This window comes from Bactrocera dorsalis, chromosome 5 (genome assembly GCF_023373825.1).
Source record: "Bactrocera dorsalis isolate Fly_Bdor chromosome 5, ASM2337382v1, whole genome shotgun sequence".
NCBI classification, from domain to species: Eukaryota; Metazoa; Arthropoda; class Insecta; order Diptera; family Tephritidae; genus Bactrocera; species Bactrocera dorsalis.
The window spans coordinates 1,906,743-1,931,232 of record NC_064307.1 but is presented as its reverse complement, the minus strand read 5'-3'; the positions used below and the strand labels follow the sequence as shown (position 1 = coordinate 1,931,232).

Sequence of the window (24,490 nt, the reverse complement as noted above, 5' to 3'; positions counted from 1 at the left end):
TTCTTGAGATAGAGATGGCTATGTGCATTAGTGGGACCAGCAAACATCAAATATTCCATGAACATTCGACTGTAAAGAAAATTTGTTTACGCTGGATCCCGTGCCGACTGGTCGGGAAAAATGTTAGCAAAATACGATAGCGGTGTTCCGAAACACGTCTATTACAGTGTGACAGGTGCAGTATCGTGGACTTACGTGTACTGGCCCGCAGCAGTCGACTGTATGAGTGTTTCACGATACGGCGAATCCTTCGAGATTTCTTCGCGCAAGAAGCACTTTCAAATAACTGGTTGGCAAGTTTTTTTGGAAACCCTAGCTATGTCGCATCCATACCACCAGAACAATAGTTAACAATTTCTTCTTGGAAAGATATATTCAAGAACAATGTTTACAAATTATTCAATTTTATTATCAAAATAATTGTTCTGCAATTGCAAATTTAAGATTATGAGAAAGGATTTGGGCTTGCATCCGCATAAAATTGGACCACCGTAATTTTGCCTTGGTGGTCGATTTTGGTGCCAAGAAAATGTACGTCGTTTGCTGTCCCTGTAGGTCTATTTTTGTAGTGTCTTTGTTGAAAAACCAGCTAATTCCTAAAATTTTAAATTTTACCTGAAAGTGGGCGGTGTCGTGTCAAATTATTATACTGGGTTTTATGCTGTCAATTCCATTTGGAGCGCACATCGTGATCGTGATAACTAGAAAATAGTTTCCAGCTCTTTCCTCAATTTATTGCTGTTTTTAGGTTTGATAACAGGAAGTAATTTAAATATTTATATCATTTGAAAATCAAAAATCCACAAGCACACTCTTCAAATACAATTGAAACTTAAACAAACAACAATGAAGTTATAGTGCATACGCCCATTAGTATATGCTTAAAATACGAGCCCATGGAAATAAAATATTCAATTACTGCAAAACAAAAGAGATTTCATTTCGAAATCATTCGAAATTTATGCTCGCACACAGTCGGTCAACGCATTTTACATGAGCGTGCCGTTTTTACACACTACAACTAGAGTACCCAACAACAACTGATTCGCAAACAGCAATTACTCGCCCACACACACACACTTGCGCTGATGTGAATAAAGCACATTTAAATATGCACATTCTGCAAAGCTGAGTGCTTAATTAGGCTGGTCAGTGATTACAAGCTATTGTGATGCTGTTGTTTGCCGCTTTATTGACTTATTGTTGTTGTTGTTGATGTTGCTGCTGTTATGGCTTTCAGTGCCGTTTTGAGCTGTTTGAGTATCAGTGTCGACATGGCGCAAAGTTTCATCCAATAAACGATAATGCCACAAATAATAACATTGTAATCAGTTTTATAATTAATGCTAATTCCGCTTGCCAAATCCTATCAACTCACATAATTTTTAGGCGGATTATGCGCGTGAATTAACATTCTGACAATTTGGCAATTTTCCGAACAAGCGAGATTAATTTATGCGCGCACCAATAAATGGGCGGTGGGAGTGGCAACGGCCACCACAGTGAGAGCGAAAATGTGCCCTGGAATGGTATGTGAGGGTGTGTGTGGGGGCGAGCAAGCCAAGTGCCATAACTAAGTAGTAAAACGTGTTCGACAGCGCCCACACCGCTTCGTAGCTTTACATATGTACGCGCGTATATTTAGTTGCGTTGACCGGCAATAAAACAAAGTGGCTAGTCGGGCGCAAACAATGTGATTTGGCAGCTTATATTAAGTATTTGCGCTTACGTCTGTGGGTGTGTGTGTGCGTGCGCTTGTTTGCAAACAGAATCTGTAATTAAACAATCCAGCTAAATGCAATGAGCCGTTGAATTATGTTCGCATACATATGTATGCGTGAGTGTATGTATGTATGTGTGTGCAGATTTCTTTCCGGACAATCGACACAGGAATTGAGCAAAAACAATTAGTCGAGAGTTCATTCAAGATATGTATTGTGATTTCAGGATTTTTGCGGCTTTCAATGCTGGCAATATGCAGAAGTTTATATGCCAATTTGCAAGGCAATTATTTTTTTATAACTTTAGGGATAAATAGAACAAAATTTGTACCATATAACGGTATTGTTAAAAACTACTACAAGCGCGATAAATCAAAAACTAAATAGTTACAACAGAGACATACAATTTTCACTTCCGAGATAGTATGAGATAGTCCCAAAGGAGACGGGGTAAAAATTGTACGACGAGCGTGACATCGACTTTTTTTGCTGAAATCACACATATCGGTAAAGAATCGCTCCAGTAGTATTTTCTCAAAATATTTAGTGTTATATGTATACTCTAAATACGTCAATATATATAGGCCATTATCCATCGATCGGAATAAATTGTTGGAGAAGGGTATTGTATGGGAAAGTCTTCATCTCAATTCATATGGCACTTAATGCCCTGGCTTTAGAATGTATCCGGTTACTTTTAAACTTTTGAAATGGCTGCCAATATTCCAACTCCTTGTCTTCAAACTTTTTTGATCGCCTAATAGTTTCTACGTCTTCGAGGCTACACTCACCATTTTAAAATCGTACAAACCACTTTTGGCACATTCGTTGGACTAAAGCATGTTCAGCGCAATCTTCCATCAAAATATGACGACTATTGACTTAGGTTTTCTTCATATTAAAGGTTTGAAGAAGAACACCCCTATGCCATTTTTTCTGGCACAAAGTTTACATTTCAAACGAGCGTAATACTAAAACACCTACCAAGGGCACTAGTTTTCCAATGCAAGTTGAGAAGATTGGAATAATGGCATAATCATTCAGTTAGCCAACCCCTACCAAACCGCATGACTATAGTTATGTGTTCATAAGTAATATTAACGATACAATTTTCTCAGATATCTTTTTTGTTGATTCCCTTCAAAGTAAAATAATAGGTCACTAATGATGCATTGTACTACATCATAGACTTGTTGGATAAAACTTTTTCAAAGCCCTCAATTTCAAACTCATTTTTCGCTGCAAGCAAGCATCAATTTTAAACTAATACTCACTGTGTCATTGTGCTGCCGTAAGTGACTTTGCTTGTAGGCAATATTTCATTAGCATATTAACCGACTACACGCATAGCACAGCATAGAAGCATCGAAGGGGGCACGGCCTATGCACTCACCGGCAAAAAAAAACGAATGTAGTTTTTAATTAGACAGACACAAAGGTTTTATTTTACAGAAAAAATGTTGTACGCTAGTATTTTTATGACTTTACATATGATATTTGCACACACATACATACAAAAGCACTTGCATGTTATGTTATTAAAAGCAATCATGCCATAAAAGTCATTTGCCTGCGTGCGGGTTTTAATTATGTTGTCAGAGATAGACAGTCGACATGCGTTGCAGGTGTGCGTATATGTGCGTGTTGTGGGTGTGTGAGTGCGGAAATGGATTTATTGTGTACGCTGGTGAATTTAAAAATAGCTAAATGTCATTTCCTTTACACGCATTTTAAAACAAAACTCCATTCTCTCTCTGCCACTTTACCACTTTTTTTAATTACACTATTTTAAATACTCTAATGGTATTAGGTGGAGTTGGTGCTGGAGAGTCCCGCTATAATGCCTGTTAATAGCAGGCATTTAAAGTATTAGTGTCAGCATTTTTAAGTGAACTAAGCATAAAAAAGCTCGCACCATTTTATTTGCTGTATAATTAAATATAATCATGGCGAACGATTAAAGTCTATTACCGTTTATAAAAGAAGTTCCGCAAAGCGTTTTATGAATGTTAATAATTTTATTGCATGTAAATATACAAGTATTTACAAGCAACCTCACATATTTCTAGTTATTAGAAATTCTTTGGAAATTTTTATAAATGTGTTGCTTATATTAAGTATTCTTAGAAAAATGGAATCAATATTTCGCGAGGTTTATTAAAAAAAAAACAAGAAAATAACTGTAATTTCTTGTAACTTTCCTCTGAATAAAAAAATTTTCCATGCAAAGACTTAATTTTTTCAATCGGTGTATATGGCTGCTGTATCCAGTAGTGGTCTGATAACGGCAATTTCGGTAAATTAGAATCTTCGTGTAGAGTAAACAAGGTCGATGACATTTCAGTTTGATATCTCAAAAAATGGAGGGACTAGTTCAGTCAATAAGGCAAACGGACGGACAGACAAGAATGACACAAATGTCAAAATCGACTCAGTTTTTACCGTTAATCATTTATATTCAAATTTTATAGAGTCTTCGACTTCTCCTCCTATGTATATATTAAAAATTTCATGTGAGCGAGTGTAAAAGTTTTTTGTTACTCATCCGACGTGGTGACCGTAATCCCAGCTCTCGTTGAAATAAACAACCTACTACAAGATACAAAGTTTATATATCATTCGTTCGAATTGATGGAATAAATACTTATAATAAGTGTGAAAAATAAGTATGAAATATATCTATCCGATATCGTATACTTATACCATTTACAGTTACAAGGTATCAAAAAGTTTATAGAAATATCGACCTCAAATTTCGAACACGTACTTTTCTCCAAAAAGAGCTGCTCAATTGTCAAAATCGCCGAAATCGGAGCACTATAGATTATAGCTGCCATGCAAATTGAATGATCGTAATCAAGTGCTTGCGCCGATAATTTTTTTTATCTTTGAAGATAAAATTATACTTCAGAGCAGATTTTAAGTTTTTGTTGCATGAAATAATCAATACAATTAATTTGTGAAGTCCAAATCGATTTCAGCAGATGTGTGTTTATGTATTGCATCTTTTTTATTAATATTCATTTTCTCTATTTCAAGGCAATTTAGTGGTTCTAAATCAAATACAAAGTTTTAAATAAAGAGCTTCAAATCAGTTGTTCCGAATAACTAAAATGTTCTGGTTTCCTCAATCAAAGCTGCTTTTGAGTAAATATTTTAAAGATTTTGTGTTTTTTCATTAATTTTACTTTTGCTTTGTGTCGATATTACTTACCAAACTGCAGTTACCTTTGCTAAAAGCTTTCTACACCACAAATCCATAGAAAGAAAACGAAATATTTTACATTAAATATATTCACGTGTATATTATTTATTTATTTTTCGACATTTGACTTCCATCAATTACATTTCGGTAGAATTAATCCATATTCCATGTACGCTGTCTTTGCATATACTTACATATAACTGTATATAAGTGTGTGTAATGTTGTCTGTGACTTTGTTGATCTTGCATGGATTTTCCTTTACAATACATCCTCTGTCATTATACATGTATTTGAAACTTAGGAGTTGGTTGCATTTTGGGCAAATGTGTGGCGGGACAAAATATCGTATTTATTTCTTTTTTTTTTGTCATTTATTGTACGGGTTTCATTGAAGAAAAATGCGCAAAATTGGTACTTTTATACATTTTAATTAGTGTTGAGGGCTATCTGCGTTTTTCAATTTTTGCTCGAAATTAAAATTTATTTAAATTTATTTATAGGAACGAAATTAATGCTACTAGAATGTGGGGTTAGAGCAGGCTGCTTTTAATAATATTTTATTTGTTTGCTGGAAAAAAATGTTTATTTAAATTTCAATAATCCGAAAAAAAAAAATAATTTGTATTTCAATATTGTATATTTGAGGCAAACAAATAAATATTCGGTTCTCTTTTGAAGTTGAATAAATATGAGTTGTGTCTTTGTAAACTTGTTTGCTTTGAAAAACGTGGTCGATTTTGTGTTTGCACCCGTATCATTAAATATTTATTTCAAATAATTTTTTTTTTCGTTTTTTTTATTTTCCAATATGCGAAAACTGTTGCTGCCTTGCTTTATCATTAAATATAAATAAATAAATTACTTTTTGCTAATAGCTAATAATTACTTATGTGTATGCAATCATCTTCTTACTTAAATAAATATTTTATTTACGCTACAAAGCCGTTTTATTTTACCTAAATTATAGTAAAAGCATTTTGTATCTGTTTCGGTTGCTGCATACAAATAAACAGCTGTAATTATTTCAATGCCGACTTTGTAAGTGATGTAATTTTCTTTATTCACTTAATATATATTATCAATAGAAAATAAAAATAATTTTTAAACGCCTAATGGCAAAAGACTTAAACGTTTTCTAGTATGCGCACTTAGAGTTAGCTGCTATGTGAGCTGTAAATCTATATATCTGTGTATATATACTTACTTATATATATATATATATATATATTTAACATTAATTTTATTTCATTTTTAGTCAGTTTAAATTTAATTGATTTTATTTTTTTTTTTTGTTTTTTTCATAATTAAATCTTTTGTGGTAAATTTTTGTTTTGTTCAGTTGCCGTTTGCTCTAATTTGGCTTCAATATATTTATCGTACATACATATAATTGTATATGTATTTAAATATGCACAATACCTATATATATTTATATATATTTCTAAATGTATGCCCGCTTAGACTTTAGAAATACTTACATATACTTATACGCCTACCTATAGCTAATACTACTGAATCTTCTTAGCACTTAAAACTTATGGATTTCTTATTTTTACGCTTCAATCGTTTTGTTTATTGAACATTTCATATTTTTCGCAATTTTTTTCTTGCTTTCGCAAATATTTTCAATTAAAGTTTGTGCTTTTTAAAAAGATTAGTTCATCAAGTCCTATGGCGCTCAGTTTGTTGCCTTTTTAACTATTACCCACCAATTTGCAATAACAGCATTTACGTTTGTGTGAACCATATGTGTATGTGTGTGAGTGTGTGGTTTGACTGCAGCCACAATTCATTTTCGTGCAGCCACTGTTAATTTTACCTTGGAAATGTGCTTTTATGCACCGTTTCAACTATTGATTCTGCTGAATCTCACTAGCTCTAAACTGTTATGTTGCCACTTATGTGTATGTGTGGGTAGTTGTGTGCTTTGCTAGCAGTCCATTTTATTTATTTGGCGCAAATTACTATTTTATTGATGCCATCAATCAATTATTGGTTAACAAATTGGCTGTGAATTCAATTTCTGGAAATTTATTTTTGTAAGCCAAAATTAAATGAAATGTTGTTTTTGTAACACGAAGCTAATGGGTTCTCGGAATACACACCCACATATACATGCAGTCTGAATCTATAAATGCACAAGTAGAATTGCAAATAAAAGTGCATAAATTTACATTGTATTTAAAAATATACACTACACTACACAGAACTGCGCTCAATTGAGTTAAATATGCATTAGACCGAAATACAATTTGAATACTTTGCAACAAACAACCGAACCGTGTGGGTGATCACTTTGAATTACATGAATACATTCATGTTATTTTTGTATTTGAAAAAATTTCTGGTACAAAGTGTATATATGTATATGAAGTGCAAAATATTGGCACCGAGCACTCTTGGAACTCGGTTCTAAAACCGTTCGACAATACCCGATTTTTACAAGTACCGTTAATGAATATTCATAAAACTCCACTCAGCAGGGTTCGGATATATTAAGGATATACTCTTAGAACTCAAAACCGCTTGAGGAATATTGAAGATGTCAGTAAATTCTGAAAATAATAGGGACAAATTATCAGTCTGAAATTCCAAAACGTATTATCTCAATGTTTGTTAATAGGAAAGTTGTTTAGGTTGAAGTTTAACAAGAAAAAACGATAACTTTGGTTGCACCGAACCTGTAAGATACTTCCCAAATACGATCGATTCCAAGCAGCTGATTGTAGTCGGTTAGTTTGTATGGCAGGCTTATGCTATGGTTGTCTGATCTGAATAGTTCTTCGGATTCTATCAGAGATGTCTTGAATAATAATCTGTGCCAAATTTCGTGAAGATATTTTTCGAATAAAAAAATTTTCCATATAAGAACTTGATTTTGTCGTTCAGTTTGTATGGTAGCATGGTGGTCAGCTGTTTCAACAAATGAGCAGTTTCTTGGTGAAAAAAGTGCCAAATTTCAGGAATATATATCAAAAACTGAGAGACTAGAGACTGGCCGAGTATTAACAAACGCACCAAAAGACGGACATTACTAAATCAACTCAACTCGTCACGCTGATCATTTATATATATAGTATACATTTTATATGGTTTCCGATGTTTCTGTCGAGGTGTTACAAACAAACCCAGCAAACTTAATGGAATCTGTTCAGAATATAAAAATCTTTATATTAGGCACTGAATTTTAAATATTTTTTTTATAAAATAATAATAATACTTAGTTACTGAAATTAACGTGAACAATTTTGTAGCTGTATTATGGAGTTAAAAACTTGTCAATAGTGTATTGTATAGTTAGCGCTGGTTTGCGGTACGAATATTTATGCGAATCAGTGTATGAGCTCAATAAAATGTGTTCGTTCAACATATTTCCCGTGTCTTCAGCTCCTTGATTGTCAGCTAAAAGTAGTATTATTTGCTATTCACTTAGCAAATTTTAATGCTTTTTAACTCTATATAGTTTTGAAGTTGGTTTAGTACTATTGAGCAGTCCATTATGCTTTTAAATATTGTTAAAATCAAATATTTTTTTAAAAGCAAAGAAAATGATGAAAACAGTTTTTTTCCTGCATATGTAATTGTTTTAATGCTCATTCTGTTTGAAAAATATATCAAATTTTAAACAGCAAGAAACTGAAGAAGAAACTGAAATTTTCGCTCAACGCACAAATGTTTTATGGAAAGCGCTTTCACTTCTTATGAAAAGGCCTATGTTTTGGGGGACAAGTTGTTATTATTTTTTAATATTTTAATAAGGTTTTCTTTAAAATGCATTTTAGGTATCTACAACTGAGTGCTTTTATATACATATACATATACATGCATGTATGTTTGTAGCTGCTGCCTGTAGCTTCTCATCGATCTCACATTTATTACCGTTTTTACAAGTATTATGTTCTGCATTTCTATTATTTTGATTTATAAATATGAAATTTTCATATTGACACTTGACAGTTCTTTCTACACTTACTTACGCATATATCTATGTACTTGTAACTATATTCAAATATGCAAATCCGTAGATGTTTTTGCATATATTCTCTGCTTTAATGGCTTTAGCTTTCCCCATTACTAATCATGACTATTTCATAGACCTAATATTACTACTAAAGACTTTTTTGTTTTTGTCCTTTTTTCTTTATACATTATCGCATTATCAGTCTTAGGCTACCAAAAAAGTTTCGCAATTCACTAAACTGATAATTTAATAAAAACGAACAATTTTGATGAACACATTAATCTTATTTATGTATAATTGAATAAATAACCCAACCAAAACAAAAGAAACAAAGTGGTAAGAATGAAGAAAGTGTGATTGTGTCCTTATTTGCACACACACTTGCTTTGAATCTATTTTGAATCGCAAACATAAAAACGCTAAAAATTTCTTTCTATATTAATTATTATAAATAAAAAATTTATTCTGAAAAATAAAATAAAGAAAAATATTTAATAATTATTAAAAATAAAATTTCTATTCTATAAAAATTTAAGCAGCAAATTTTATACAATTTTTTAAAAGCATTTTCAATTCCGCTGACTATTTTTGCGAGAATCGAATGCTTACAGTGTATTTTTGCCTGTTTCCCTAGTGAACTACCACTAACCCTACGAGTCTCTAACTGCGCTTTAGAGTTTACATTATTCATGGCAATTTACATATACTTAATATATAATACTTACAAATATCATTTATATATATATGCATGTATATATTACAAGCGCGTCGTTTATGTAGCCGTCTTCTTAAGCATCTATGGTAGTTGATAAAGTCAAGGCATAGAGGTTTTGGTTAAATTAGGTATCTTTGAAAGTGTATTTTTTATAAATTGAATATTAATTTGATAAGATAAATAGAAGAAGTAAAAAAAAAATCAATAATAATAGCTTAAATCATATAAAACTACTTTTTATACAAATTTAAAATGATGTCGGAGATCGATAATATTGGATGGGAGCTTGCGCTCTCAGCTGGGTTCTCTTTTCATTGGTTACAGGACTTCTAAGTGAATAATACCCAATCGGGATTTATGCAGTAAGAGTGGATATCATGACGAGATAAAATCATCTCAATACTTCCTCCTCGATTGTTCCTTCGTGTTTGTCAGATCAGTGGAATAAATAATAAAGCCTATCACTAAAGAATTGGTAGAAGACTACTGCTGTATTTTAGCCTCACTTTAAAGAATCTTTTCATTGATATCTTTAGTTACTATTTACGGACCAAGTAGCTCGCTATTATGCATTTAAAACCAAAAAATTTTAATAAGGCATTGCCAAATAATATTTGTTTCGTAGATCAACATTCTGAACCATCAACGATCTCTTAAAATCAGTTTCAGAAGTAAAAGAGTCGAGTTTTCATGTCGATATGTACTACGTATATATATGTATATGGCTTTAGGATAGTGAATGGAGTTTGGACAGTTAGTATAGAGTTGAATAGGTTCTGAATTAATTTACCAAGTTGAATATATATCCTAAAATTTAGACCGGTATATAGGAATTATTTTCATAAGGTATTCGCTGTCTGGTGAAAGCTGCTAAGAAATATAGTAAATATGGTCAATATGCGATATTTTACAACTTTTGTTGTATTATTAAAATTAATTTTCTTTATGACTAAACGCATATCATAAGAGATCTTTGCAAATTTACTGAAAGTGATAAACAATCACCAGAAATATTGCCTCCAATATATTTTTATAAATTAAGAAGTGTTACAAACCAGCATAAAGGGCAAACCTGAAAGATATCAAAATATGATAAAAATACAGAATATTCAAATATAAATGATTTAGGAATTTCAAAAATAATATTTATCTGAAAACTAAAATGTATAGTTCAGTTCATTGTAAATCAATAGCAAAACAAACCAAAACATAAAAAACAGTATTTACAGAAATACATATAAATAACGATAACAAAAGTAGAAAACGAAATATTGAAAAAAATTAACAAGTTCAATGTTTTTTGTATATTTTTTATGTTATTGTAAATTCTGCAACCACTACGACGCATCTGAAGGTTGCCACATTTTTTAGCAGCAACAATATAAAAACATTTATACACAGTTCTGTTTAGCTATTTTCCATTTTAGCGCTTAATATACTCTCTATTTATTTTCGGTTTCGCTTTTTATGACTTCGGCCACTTTTTCTTTCATTTATTATTTATTTAGTTTTAATATGTCCATTCACTTTGTTGTTTTTTGTAGTTGAAAATGAAACACCAGTACATCGGAGGTTTTTTGCTTTGTAAGTTCGCACATTTTTGTGCGTGCGTGTGTGTTTATTTGTTAGTGTGACATGCCGGCAAATGTATTTTTAAGAGTTTTAGCAATTATTGTGTTTATATAAATATTTCAATTAAATGTTTTTTCGCACTTAGAACTTATATGTGTTCTTGTGTCAGTTTCTTCAATTCTGGCGGTGAAATTCAATTCGCTCGACCGAGCCGAATGAACTGCATATTTACATACATATATAATATAACGATTTTTAACCGAATTTTAATATTCTATTGAAAATGATTTTGTGTTTTTTAGAAAGCAATATTTTATATTTATTTACATTAGGATTTCATAAAACGCATTAAAAACTTCAACTAAATCAAAAACCTTAATATTTTTTATGTTTTTTGCTTGTGTGAAATAAAGCATTTAAATAAATAAATATTTCTTTTTTAATTATCTGTAAGTACATAAGTCGACCTTTGTTAGCTCGAAAATGAACGGAAAAGTTCAAAATTCGTTTGAAAAGTTATTCAAATTAATAAAATAGCATTTTTGATGTGAAAGAGCTATTCACTTTCAATATACCATAGTATATTTGTTTTTCAAAGCTACCAAATTATGGTATTTTTAATGACAAAATGATTCAGTTAACTGGAAGATTTCCAATTTTTTGTCACATGATAAGCACTTTCTTCTATTTAAATTGTCCAGTAGCTTTTCCTATAGTATAGTATCCTTTGCCTTTGCTGCTCATATGGGTGAATTTATGAGGTCTATATTAAAGCAGTGAGTATCACGCTTAGCCCGGAAAACATAATAACTATTTGTCGACAAGAGAATGAAAGACAAATGGTTACTTTTTTATAGCTTCCCTCTAGTTAGGGTAAACAAAACGTCACAAAAGATAATTCTTCATATCGTGTGTTCGGGTTTTAGGTTTAAAATAAAGTCCAACACCAATGAAATGATTACAAGTTCCTTTTTTTGGCGACCTTTCAATCCTTTTTGTGCTACGTCTGAAGATTGCAATGATTCCAAATATAACTAATTTCGTTATTTCAGGTTTGGTTGCTTAAACTCATCCAAAATGTTTTCATCAAATATAATCCTTGGCATTATGTTATTTTTAAACCAAAATATATTTAAAAAAAGTTTGCCTATATTTTGAACGCAAATCTTAACTAAATATAATAACAAAGGCTTCCATTCTCAACCTATTTCTCTAATAAGAAATTAACAAATGTCGGGTTCGTAGCAGTAAATCGTAAAATATAGCCAATGTTACGACTTTCTTGGTTTACTGAATACGTGTGTAGACTAAAATAGCAGAGTCGTAGATTTATATCTAATATTTTTTAAGAACTCTGTGACAAGTTTAAGTACTCATGCTGGATGTAATATTTTTTCCAGATGGGGAAAGTGTTTAGCCTTCTAATCCAAATAAATGTCTTTTGATCAAATTTGACTCGGAGTGATAAAAACTGACATTTTTACATGTGTCATACTCACCAAAATTGCTTTAATCAAATAAAGCGATTAGCGTGAAATATGAGATAAATGAGCAATATGATGCAAATGTTGCCTACTTTTCGGCGCAAAGCTAAAATAAATGCGTTAACAAATGCTACCATTTTCAGCCTAGCTCTCTTAAAGGAAATTAACTAAAAATATCTTCTATAATAATAATTTTAATTAATAAAAACTTTTTAGATTGAGAATAACATTAAGATTAAATAAATAAAAAAGAAAGGAAATATTTGCTTTTTTTATATTTTTTTGAGTTTCATAATTTTTTCTTTTGCTACCAAGGGTACCACTAAATATCTCTGATTTTGCTGAAAGTAAAACAATTTTGAAGAACCTGTTAAATTTTGAATAAATAGTCTCGTTATTTAAAATTTTTGTAATTTTTTATTAAAGAAATAAAGCAAGCACAAGTCGTTGTTCTTCAGCTATTTTATATACTTAAAACTAATTAGCGAAATTAAGCTAAATTTGGAAATTTAAAAAGCACAAACAAATATTTCAGAAAAAAGTACAAAATTAATTATATATAGTAATACCAAATTGAGCTAAGCAGTAAATTTTTTATTAGAGGTATTTTAGCTCAGTTTAGCGGCGCCACATTGTAAACTCATCATCATTGAGCTTGTGTACCCTCAGTGTACTTAAATGAACTCTGTGGCTTATTTGGTCATAAAACTGATACGGTAAATCTCTTAATTATTAAATTTGTTTAATTATTTGCAATAACATGGAAAAATACACAATTAAAAAGATTGTTGATATTAAAAACAAAATAAATATTAATAAATTAGAAATAAAATATTAGGTGAACATAGAATGTTTTCAATAAAAAATGTAAGCTGCAAAATAAGCTGTGTTTTTTATCAATTTTAATGCTTTAAATATTTTTACACTTAACTAATTAGTTTTGTATAAATACAATTACCATTTATATAGCAATATACATATATATGTATCTAATTTAAGTTTTTTATTCTCTCATTAGGCGCTAATTCTTAATTTAAATGTTTAATTGTCGCCGCCTGACAGGCGAAAGAATTCATTTTGAGTTGCTTAAAGCTAAGTGCTTTACCATTTGCTCTTAATGCTACACCTTACACTTAATTATAATATATATATTTAAGTTTTTTTTTTTCTTATGTGCCTTTGTAAGATTCTTATACCAAAAAAAGCATACAGTTAATTGAAGCTCGTCTTCAAGTTTTCTTAGGGTTTTTGTGTTCAAACTTATTAAGCGTTTATTCTTAAGCTGCTTAATAATATTTTGTTTATGAACATTACAGCTTTGGTTTGTTTATTCATTAAGTATTATTTTTTCGCTTTATTTTATTTATTTTTTTTGTTATATACAATCATAAGCTAACTACAAATTATGTTTGCCCAGTTTTATGCCAGTTTGCTTAAACTGGCCGCCAGAAGCTGTTCAAGTAGGCATTAAATGTTGTTCTTATTATTTTTTTATCTTAAGATTTTTCGCATCCAAGTGTTCAATGTTTTTTAATATATACAGTGTTTGCTAAAAGTTCTGTGGTTAGGCTTTCAAATGCGTTGGGGCACGCAAGAGATCGTTTCACATTAAATACGCTGACACGTGTATCTAAGTATGTGTGTGTGTTCTACTACAAATGATTTTTAAATACAAAAACACCTAAAAATCGTTGCATAAAATTCTAATTAAAATTTTTCAATTCACTTCAAAATAGTTAAAGAAAAAAATTAAATAATTTTTTTTTTATAAAATATTGTTACAAATTACCACTGTATTTCCCATATTGGCATTTGTCTACACACAAATATTTTCGCAGTATTCTTAAACGCAGACACACATCTCAATAGAATTACTGTTACCCATTACACCCGCGTGCCTTCATTGCTGTTTAACCGATGCGCCGTCTGCTGCTGAAGCGCAGCATTATCGCCGCCACGCCCACCAGGGTCGTCGTTGCCATTGACAGAGTGCTACCGGCCGAAGACATGTTGCTCTGCGCCTGATTGCTGCGCACATCCATGAGATCGCGTGACAATGGCAACTCTGTCGGATCGCTGAGCTCGTCGTGACACGGCAGACGCTCGGGTTTCAACAAGAACAGACACACCTTGATGCCCAGCGGCTGTGGCTTGCTAGCGCCATGCTCGTTGATTGTATTGGTCATGCCAATCACATCGTTGGTTTGCTGATTGTACAAAGCATTCTGTTTGAGCGCGTCCAAGCCTTCGCCCAGTTCGATTTGTTGTGCCAGCAGCAGGCCGTGCGGCGCAGCAGCGCCACCACCTAAACCGGCTGCTTCGTCGTAGTAGTCATCTCTTAGTTTTGCGGGCAATACGGATTTCTTCTTCTTCTCACCAACAATATTGGCGGTGGCGACGTCTGGTATACCTGAGGCTGCCAAGAGTGCGCCATTGTACACTTCCGGCTGACTGCTGGCGACAACAGTGAGCTCACTGCCGTCGGCTAACGAGCGCTTGCTTAGCGACAGTACGTGCTCACTGTGTTCGGGTGTCAGTGCAACGGCGGCGGCATCGATCACATCGACATTCTCATCGGCGTTTAGCTGCATTTGTCCCAGACGTTGTCCGTTGCCGCCGACACCGCGCTGTGTGCCGCCATTTTGTCGTGACTTGGAGAAGCGTTTGCGTCCGCTATTGTTGCCACCGAGATGTAGTTCGGCGCTGTTGGCGCCATTGTAGCTGCTGCCGATGTTGAGCAGATCTAAAATGTGATTTGGTACGGGCTCAACAAAGTTGGAAATTTTCGGATCATGCAGTGTGCAGACGAAAGTCTCGAGCGCCTCACGCAATGCCGTGTAGCGCGTACGATTTTTCAGCTCAAACAGCCATTGAAGACGACAGTCGCAAACGAAGTTATTATCTGCAATGAAAAACGAGAGGAAAGGGGAAATATTAGTAATGTTACAAGTGTTCGATTTCTGAGGTCATACTAAGACCACATGCAGATATGTGGGCGCAACAATGGAAGAAATCATTTTCGTAAGAACAATACAATGTGCTGCCTGCTAGGCAATGCAAAGCACATTCGAGTACAAATAGAAGAAACAATGTTTGATTGACAAGCTGAAAATTGCTTAGCAGTTCGTCAGCATCAATGTATTGTGACAAATGTTGGGTTTGTAGGAGTGAAGCGCAAAATATTGCCAATTTTATGGCATTGTTGCTCAGTTATATACCCTTCAACACTAAATTTGTTTTTAGAACCCTCTGACGCGCTTAAGTTCATTACTTGGATATGTTAGTTCTGCAAGCTAAAACTAAGCTTCGCTGGATGAAGAAATGGTCAAATATGTCACGGACTGACTATTAAAATCTATATTTTCCGTATTTTAATACAAATCTTTATAATGGCGTTCAAAGTAAGCCAAAGTTTCATGTAATTTTCAACCCATTTTTATAACTCTTGCCAAGATGGCCTTCAGATGCTTCAGCGAATTTAGATTTTTCGGTCCGACTCATTTTTGAAGCGACATTCTTAAGATTGTTGGGCAGTTTCGACGTCCTATTCATAAATTTACGTGATATTTTTGATGAGTGTAAGGGTCTCAGCTACATTGTCAATCACCTCTTTTCCACATCTTCTGTACGTTGATTGTGTACGAGCTTCACGTCTTTTGCTACAAGTCTATAGTGAAGGCTTTATAGCCAAAACATTAACCGAAATGAGTTGAGTCGATTAGGAACAGATGTTGAGATCAACTGCTATCTCTCTAATACGGCGATTTTTAAGCAATGTTTTTTTTATCTTTTTTGACGGTATCGTCATTAGTGGAGGTTAATGGACGTCTCGTAGGCGGAAGGTTTTCGATGATTTCACGACCTTCACTTATGTACTTAACATTCAAAAATGTTATATTAGTGTTGGAACAGTTTGCTATCGATTCGATTTGTGCGCGCAGTATAATTGGAACAGTCCGGATCAATTTTGATCAGATATTATAGTACTGATAATCATATGCTGCGAAATAATTTTGAAAAAGGATCTTAATAGTTGCAGAATGGAAAGTTGCAGAATGACATGTTTCCAATTGGAATTACTTGCAGTTTAAAAATAGCTTTTCCCAAACTGACAACCATCATCATGTAAGCAACCAAAAGCTGACGTTTTCGTGCCCATTTCCCACTACCTTTAGCAGCTTATGTACAAAACCGATTTCTTCTGAACATTCCTCATACTTCCTGCTGTCATAAAGGGTATGCGCTTTCATCCTAATTTTCGTAAACTGCATTTCCTTGACTTTCAAGCGAATGAATGTATACGCCTTGTACACAGTTCAATGCGTTCAACCTGTGGCATGCAACAATACGCGCACTGAATACAGTGTCCAATGCTTTTGTGTTTTGCTACGTCTTCTCGTTTGCTTTTGCTCTTGATTTCGCAACTCTTTTGTTTTGGCTGTGTTCTCTGCCTTTAACTAAAAGCGCACCAGCGCTGTCAAGCGTTTCAATTACGTGCTCAATTATTAGCCTTCACGCCCGGATTGAAGACAAAGGTCACCGACACACACACACACATACAGGCGGGTGGAACGACGAGCAAAGTATGCACTGCCTTGCAAGCATCTAAAGCTCGCTCTCCACAATGATTGCTAAAATGTATGCGCTCATCTTACCAACTACCGTTCATTGCAGACACACGCACACACACATACATGTATAAATTAAGACTTTAAAAAGCGTGCAGCAACGGCATTTGTCTTTGCTGTTGCTCAGAAGCTGGCTGAACGGCCAAAGTGTGGCTTTTGTTTGCTCTTCGCATTCAAATATGCAGCCACTTGCATCTCTGACCGCTCGCCAGCACTCCGTTATCCGTCGATCTATTCAACTATCTGTCTCCCATCCACTTTCCGTCACGTTTACCAATTTCTATTTCGAATTGAAATTCGTAGTCCGTCTCAACAGGATACACTCTCACACACACTTGCATACATAGCTATACAAATTTTTTTGCTCGGTAACACATTGTCTTGCTTTGCCTTACCCCCCTTTGTTGACGTATGTCGCCTGCCGGTATTTTGTTTCGTTCGAATTGCCACCCAATTGAGTTGTCGCTGTCAATTTATAGAGTTGTTGCCGTCCGAATCTCAGTCGCATTGTGAATTGACGTTAAATTTCCGAAAATTTCAAATTTCATTGCTTTCTCGCTGGCTGCTCGGTCGTTACTGACTTCTCGAGCTGCATTTCATTTCATTGCATTTGACTTGACTTTGCACTTTATTGTTTTTGTTTTACTCGTCTTTCTTCTTCGACCTAAGCAATTGGCATAACAATTAAAAGACTTTGACTGCAGTGTTGACGCTGTCGATTTCGATTATCCTCAAGGCATACTGGAATCGCAGTCAAGCTGCCATGGAGCATATCAATAATAGACAGTTTGTCACAATATTTGTTTAAAACTGTGCACCGTTAGTTCAGTATTGATTTCCGGAATTACAAATACAGCGGTTTCGATAGTTTCGCTTTCTCGACAATTTTATGTAGTAATGGCAGATGCTGAAGACAGTTTTTAGGTTAATTTAGTTTTGGAAATTTTGGGTAGGCAAAACATTTTCGATAAATGTGAAAGCACCAAGGCTTTAAAGCTTCCATTTTTTGTTTGTACAGAGAAGAACTGCTCATCTTCACGGTTATTATTGAGAAATTTCTCGGAAAAGTATGCGGGAGGTTTTATTGTGAATACAATTTTCAAAAGAGGAATTTTTCCATTGACTCTCTAATTGCCCTAACAGTATAGTTAAAATTGTGATATTTCTTCCAAAGTTAATGAATAAAGATAAACAGTCACAGCGATAAGCCTTAGTAAAACATTTCTTGCGTATGTCATACATTAAAACGTTACTAAAGCGCATATCATGCCTCTTTGACCAAGCTGCTGAAGGTTACGCCACCAGCGTTACGTAAATGGAAGAAGCTTACGATTGTCTTTCCAACAAAAGTAGTACTGACAAAGTATATTCATATGTCTGCATAAACATGCAAACGAATACATCAAAAATAGTCGCATTTACATAAATATTTAAAGTTTTAATTTCGTAAGTCAAATTGCCATTAAAATGACATGAATATATGAACGTATATACATATGTGTGTGTAAATGTGTGGCAAGACCACATCAAGTCAAGTGTAAACTAACTAACCACTAACGGACTGAGTGGCAAAGTGACTTGGCCTCAAACCGCATTCCAGTCAACTAACGGTCAAGTGTTCGTAAACTAATTTAAAACTAACTAAACACAATTCACTATAACCCGAAATGCACTTAGCAATTCCAGGCAACAGCTGCCACAGTACTCACACACCAATGGGAAATAGGCAATGAAGGCAACAATTTCGGCGTAAATGTGGCGGAAAGAGGCGACTTTGACGCTCCAAGTGCCAGCATGGCTTGTGGCATTTCGACACATTTCTGAAACGAAAGTTTTCGGGAAAGTGCGCGTGTATGTGTGCGAGCCGCGTATGTGTGGGTGAGTTGCTCAAATGATCATTGCAATAAAATCTAATGAAGTGAAGAATACACACATTATTATGTATGAATTTATTGTAAAGTTAGCTCTGCGGAAGTCCAAGGAAGAAATGGACATTTGAAATAAGTGCGACGGCTTTCACAAATGTTGTCACAACTATGAAATGTCACTTAGCATTAGACTTACTTGATCTGAGTGTATTAAATACTTTTAAGATATGTAAAATGTGAAATGTCTTATATTAATTAATATGCATTTAAAATTCACAAAAGTATGAGTTCTAGTAAGAACGAATTGACTGAAATATTTTTATGTAAAAATCGGAAGTTTCAGACTTTTTCTATATGCTCGGTTCTGACACAAAGATCAGGAAAAGATTATCTCTGCATTTCAATTATTTATACAAATATACCGATATTTCTGGTCAAAATACGACACCTGCGTCCGTAAACAAAAATCGCTGAATAAATGTTTCGAATATTATATATCACTATCTCAGCCATTTACACATGTACAGGGTTTTCCAATAAGAATGATTCGATTTCTTAAAAATAATCCAATTGTTAAGAAAATTAAAATTTTTTATTTAGTGTGAAACTAAATCTAGTCGTATGTCATGAATAGAACGTGCGATATTGATTTCTAAAACTCGGAGAGAGTTTGGTTTATTGCTAATGAACAAAAAACTTCAAAAAACCAGACAAGAAGTAGTCAAATGGTGTTGTTGAGAATGGCTTGGAATCGACATATTGCGGTGATAATGAAGTTGAATAATTTGTAAACCTTGTTGTTGCAAATACCTTCTTATCATGAAATTTGTTATCAATATTGAATACAATAACAAATTAGAGGCCATGACATATAAAAATGGCTGAAACGACACTTGGAAATCATATCATCTCTGTTAGAAAACCCGTTACGATCAAAAAGAAAAAGTATTAACAGACAAATGTGTTTGCAAATATATACTGCAATCTAACACGAACGAAAATATGACGTAAACCAAAAATTGGCATGAAAAACGAAGGAAGTAACTGGAAAATACCCGCTTGCCTACTAAACTACTCCTAACAACGCCAGCAATGTTGCAACAACATGTCAAGCTAATTTGTCGAGTTGGCGTTCATGTAAGTTAAGCGCATACAATGGGGACACATTTAGGCTTTTTATAGAAAAAACAAGGAATTTACAAAAACTACCCACGTCCACACTACCTCGCTCGGTGGGAGGTGTGTACTCGGCAACAGTGACGAGCTCGGCTGTTGGCGTGTGGCAGTGTTGCCAAATTCTGCACGCTTCAATATACTGAAAATGGCATATTTTCACTAAAAAGCATGAAAATGCTGTCATAATCGCCTGTCGCCTAATTGTAGCAACATTCCATACTTCAAAGGGTTGCCCATTCCGGTTGTTGTTGCCTTTCAGTTTTTCTGTGTTTTTATTTTACTTGGCTTACCCATTAGCTCTCTGGTTATCCTGCTGTTTCGAACAACTACAACAAAATAGACGTGGTCTGTTATCGTCAGCGGCGTTGCAGTTGTTGTTGTCATTGTCTGTTTCCATAGCCAGTGGCTACAACATTGGCCTTTGGGACGTACAATTCACCAACGTCGACATGAATATTAGTTTTATCTATGAAAAGCTCCGAAAAGATAAATGTTGTTGTTTTTTTTTGCGTTTTTGGGTCTGATGTGTGCTTTTGGCAAAATAACAGGCAAACCATTACACATATGTACATGTGCATTTGTGTTAAATACAATAGTTGTTAGTAGTTAGTATGCTGGTTCCGCTCTCCTCCCCAGAGTGCAGTCTTGTAAATATTCCAGTAGTTTATTACACACAATATGAATGTAATAAAGAGAATCATCAACAGAGTTTTCAAATTTGAAGTCCTTTTTGTTTTTTGAGTTTGAGTTTCAGTTGTCACTCGATATGCGGATGTGGGCGGGGCTGTGGGCACACCACAAGTATGATGAATTCGAGTATACAAAATGCACTTTACTTATTACTTTAAGAATATTTTTATGCAAAATTATATTTCGTATATTTTGGATCTGATTGAGTTGAAAATATATATTATTCCGTATGTGTTAAATATTAAAAGAAAGTTATTTAATTAGCTAAGTGCTACACATACTTGTGTTCCCAAGATCTCTTTTAATCACCATAGACTGCAAGAGCTTGCAATTCTCAAGAGAATAATTAAAAAATATTTACATAATTCTGTCCTCAATATCTTTGAAGATATGAAAAATTTAACATTTACAATGAATATTGGCAGCCAAAATCATATCGTAACCTAAGTATTGAGAAAATTCAATTTTTTGTTGCTTCTCTAATAAATAATTAATATATTTAATGAAAATATATGAGATACTTATCTGTTATCTGCAATAGAGGGTGTTTGTAAATATTTTATGATGAATAGCAACCAATATTTTGGTTTCAGCTAAATATACTCTATTTGAAGTCATTTATAGGAATGTCTTTCAGCACCTCATCATAAAATGCTCCTTTCATGTGGGTTTCCAGTTTTGGAAATAGAAAACAGTCACATAGTGATAGGTAGGTAGAGTGGCTGACTGACACCTTGGTCTTGACTCCACCGAATCAGAGTTATATTCATATTTTATATTTCCTTAGCCGGAGTCTAATAGTAGAGTGCTGGTGCCCCGGTTACTTCAGCTGATTCACAGTTACCAATAATATAATTATGATTTCTTTAATTATTGTAATCTCCGCTTGGAAGACACTGTAGTGGTCTGGTATTTGATTTTGGTGAAAAGACACTGCCACACACTCCATTATTGGATCCACACGTATAGATATCTTTCCTTGTGTCTATGTCTAACTCATCTCTTTTCCATTCTCCTATTGAGATCCTCTAAAGGATTTCGAAATTCTATGGCATTGGGTAGAAACGGAAACTTGGTTGATTTTAGAATGTTCCTTATTACAGTTGACTAAAGGGCAATATACGTATGGAGTGTGGTTGTTGAGAGGAATCCCATTTTTATTTTCATTAAATTTATACCAAACGCGCCCAGATCTTTGTTTTACTCTAATCTTCAAGTAAAATTTTACAAACTTCATTTTTACTTGTATATAATCATTCAGTCAACATTATCATAGTAAAATTTAAATCGATACCAATAAAATCGCGATGTTTGGTCCTCATTTAAATCCTCACGACCATTTTTAAATCGGGTAACCACGCATAAATTTGAGTACGACTTATGCAATCATCACTAGATTAGCTCTTTTCTGTTAGGATCCTAACCAAGAGCCGATTTGTAACTTGGCTTACCATTTTTGCAGCAACAATATTAAGCAGAAAATGCGTTTGTTTACAATTTGTTGTAATAACCTTAAATTTTAATAAATACTAAAGCAATTATACACAAATCGTTAATTTTACACTTTTAAGATTACAAAGTATTCCTTTTATGTCATTTTGGCCTTTATCCTTGTCTGCTGCTTTAGGCTTCAGCGGACACATTTGTTGCCAAATATTATTTGCCATTTAATATAAGTTATCAAAGAAAATAAATTTTTGCTTATCTAAGTGCATTTATATAAATTGCGAAGGCATGTTTGTTGTATCTGCGAAGCTGGCAATTTATTACACTCTATTAGGAAGCCATTAAAATGCCAAAACAAACATTTGACCCAACAATAAAAACGACAAATTGCATTGTAACACGCGTTTAAATTGACTTTCAAGTGCAAGAAACGATTATCAACACATACATATGTGTATGTACGTGTGTGTATGTAGTTTGAGTTAAGATGAAAGTAGCATGCTTGCAAAACAGTTAGTTGGTTAAAAGGAAATCGGCTAAGTGTAGCCGTAAAGAACATATGTTCGGCATATTGCTTGTGGGCCATAATTTACAAATATCTTTAGGTGCATGTGTGTGTTAATGTGTATGTGTATATGCCCATGAAAGGGATATAAATCTAGTGCAATGCAATGATTTGTGGCTTCAACAACAAAAACAAATGACAGAAAGGCTCAAATATATGTGTATATACTTGTATTGATTTATTTAATCTACCGCCTTTAGATATCTAGTATATGCATGTGTTATAAATTCGTATTTGCACATGTGCCACTTACGCATGATTAGCCTTCTATCGAACACGATAACACACACACACATATACCCCTATATATATTCACTGAAACGGATATGATTGAGGCATGCATGAGCCCACTCAATGGGAAATGAGCTGCTCTCACAGGAATGCCATATCCACGCACATTTCGATCAATTAACTGCATATATGCAGATTAACTTATTTATTTGAGTGCTAGCCCAACACATTAAAGCAATTTCTAATATTTATCTGCAAATGTATTATTATACAATTATAGATAAATATTTATCAGCGTTTTGTGTGCGTGCGGTTGCATCGTGGTATTTGCTTAAACTCATATATAATACTGCCGGGTTTGTGTTTTCCAAAGATTAGTTTTTTCTGATGGTCTACCGCTTGCTAAATCACCTAAGCTTCCTCAGCAATCGAATTATCGTCGATGCATAACTCATTGCGAATGCCAAAATCATCTCTAAAGCTCTAAAGTCAGTTGATTTAAATTAGGTATTCGAATATTGTGCAATCACGCATTTACATAAGCAAATATTTGCTGCTAAGTAATTTGGCAACGCATTAGATGTGACTTTAGCACTAGCAGGACGATAGAGACCCTGTAGGAATGAGATAAAGTATTGCGACTGCAGAGAAAATTAGGTTAAAAAAAAATTTTAGATCATACCTATTGGGTGCAAGTTTAATTAGGGTCAGCAAAAAAAATTAAATGACTGCACTTGGTAGCCTACAAAAGCTTCCACAACTAAAGCAGGAAATATTTCTTAAAATTTTCGATGTGAGTTTTGGTTCGAAAACTTTGAGAGTATGAGTGCAGAGGTCTTCTTTTCTCTCCAAAAGTATTAATTGAGATATATGTTATATATTTGATATTAATTTTTTGGCAGAGAAATGTTACTTTCAAACAAGTGAAAAAGCAGTTAAAAATTGTTTTTTTAATTATTCGGTTTGACTCGGAAGCAAATTAAATGATTAAACGGTTAGTTATTTAATGCAAAAATCAAAAAATAAACGATATCATAAAAAGGTTTTAACAAGGGCTGCCAGATAGTCCTCAATTTTCAAATTATCGACCTTTAGCCTTCGTCACGTCTTTTTGTCACCAAGAAGCTTTTCATTTGTAGGAACTGCCGATATCGGACAACTATAAGGTATTGCTGCCATAAAAAATGATTGATCCCACTAAAGTCCTTGTATGACCATTTTTTTATT

General features: G+C 33.6%; 1 protein-coding gene across 4 annotated transcripts in view; it reads right to left on the bottom strand.

The window, feature by feature from the left end:
- Positions 1 to 5,331: 5,331 nt before the first annotated feature.
- Positions 5,332 to 24,490, bottom strand: part of LOC105232711 (connectin) — a 137,816-nt gene continuing 118,657 nt past the window's right edge. For all 4 annotated transcript variants that reach the window (XM_049457028.1, XM_011214494.4, XM_049457027.1 and 1 more), the window contains one exon: positions 5,332 to 15,561. In XM_049457028.1, the coding sequence (XP_049312985.1) occupies positions 14,570 to 15,561 (992 nt within the window). In that variant the 3' untranslated portion in view covers positions 5,332 to 14,569. The remainder of the gene's footprint in view (positions 15,562 to 24,490) is intronic.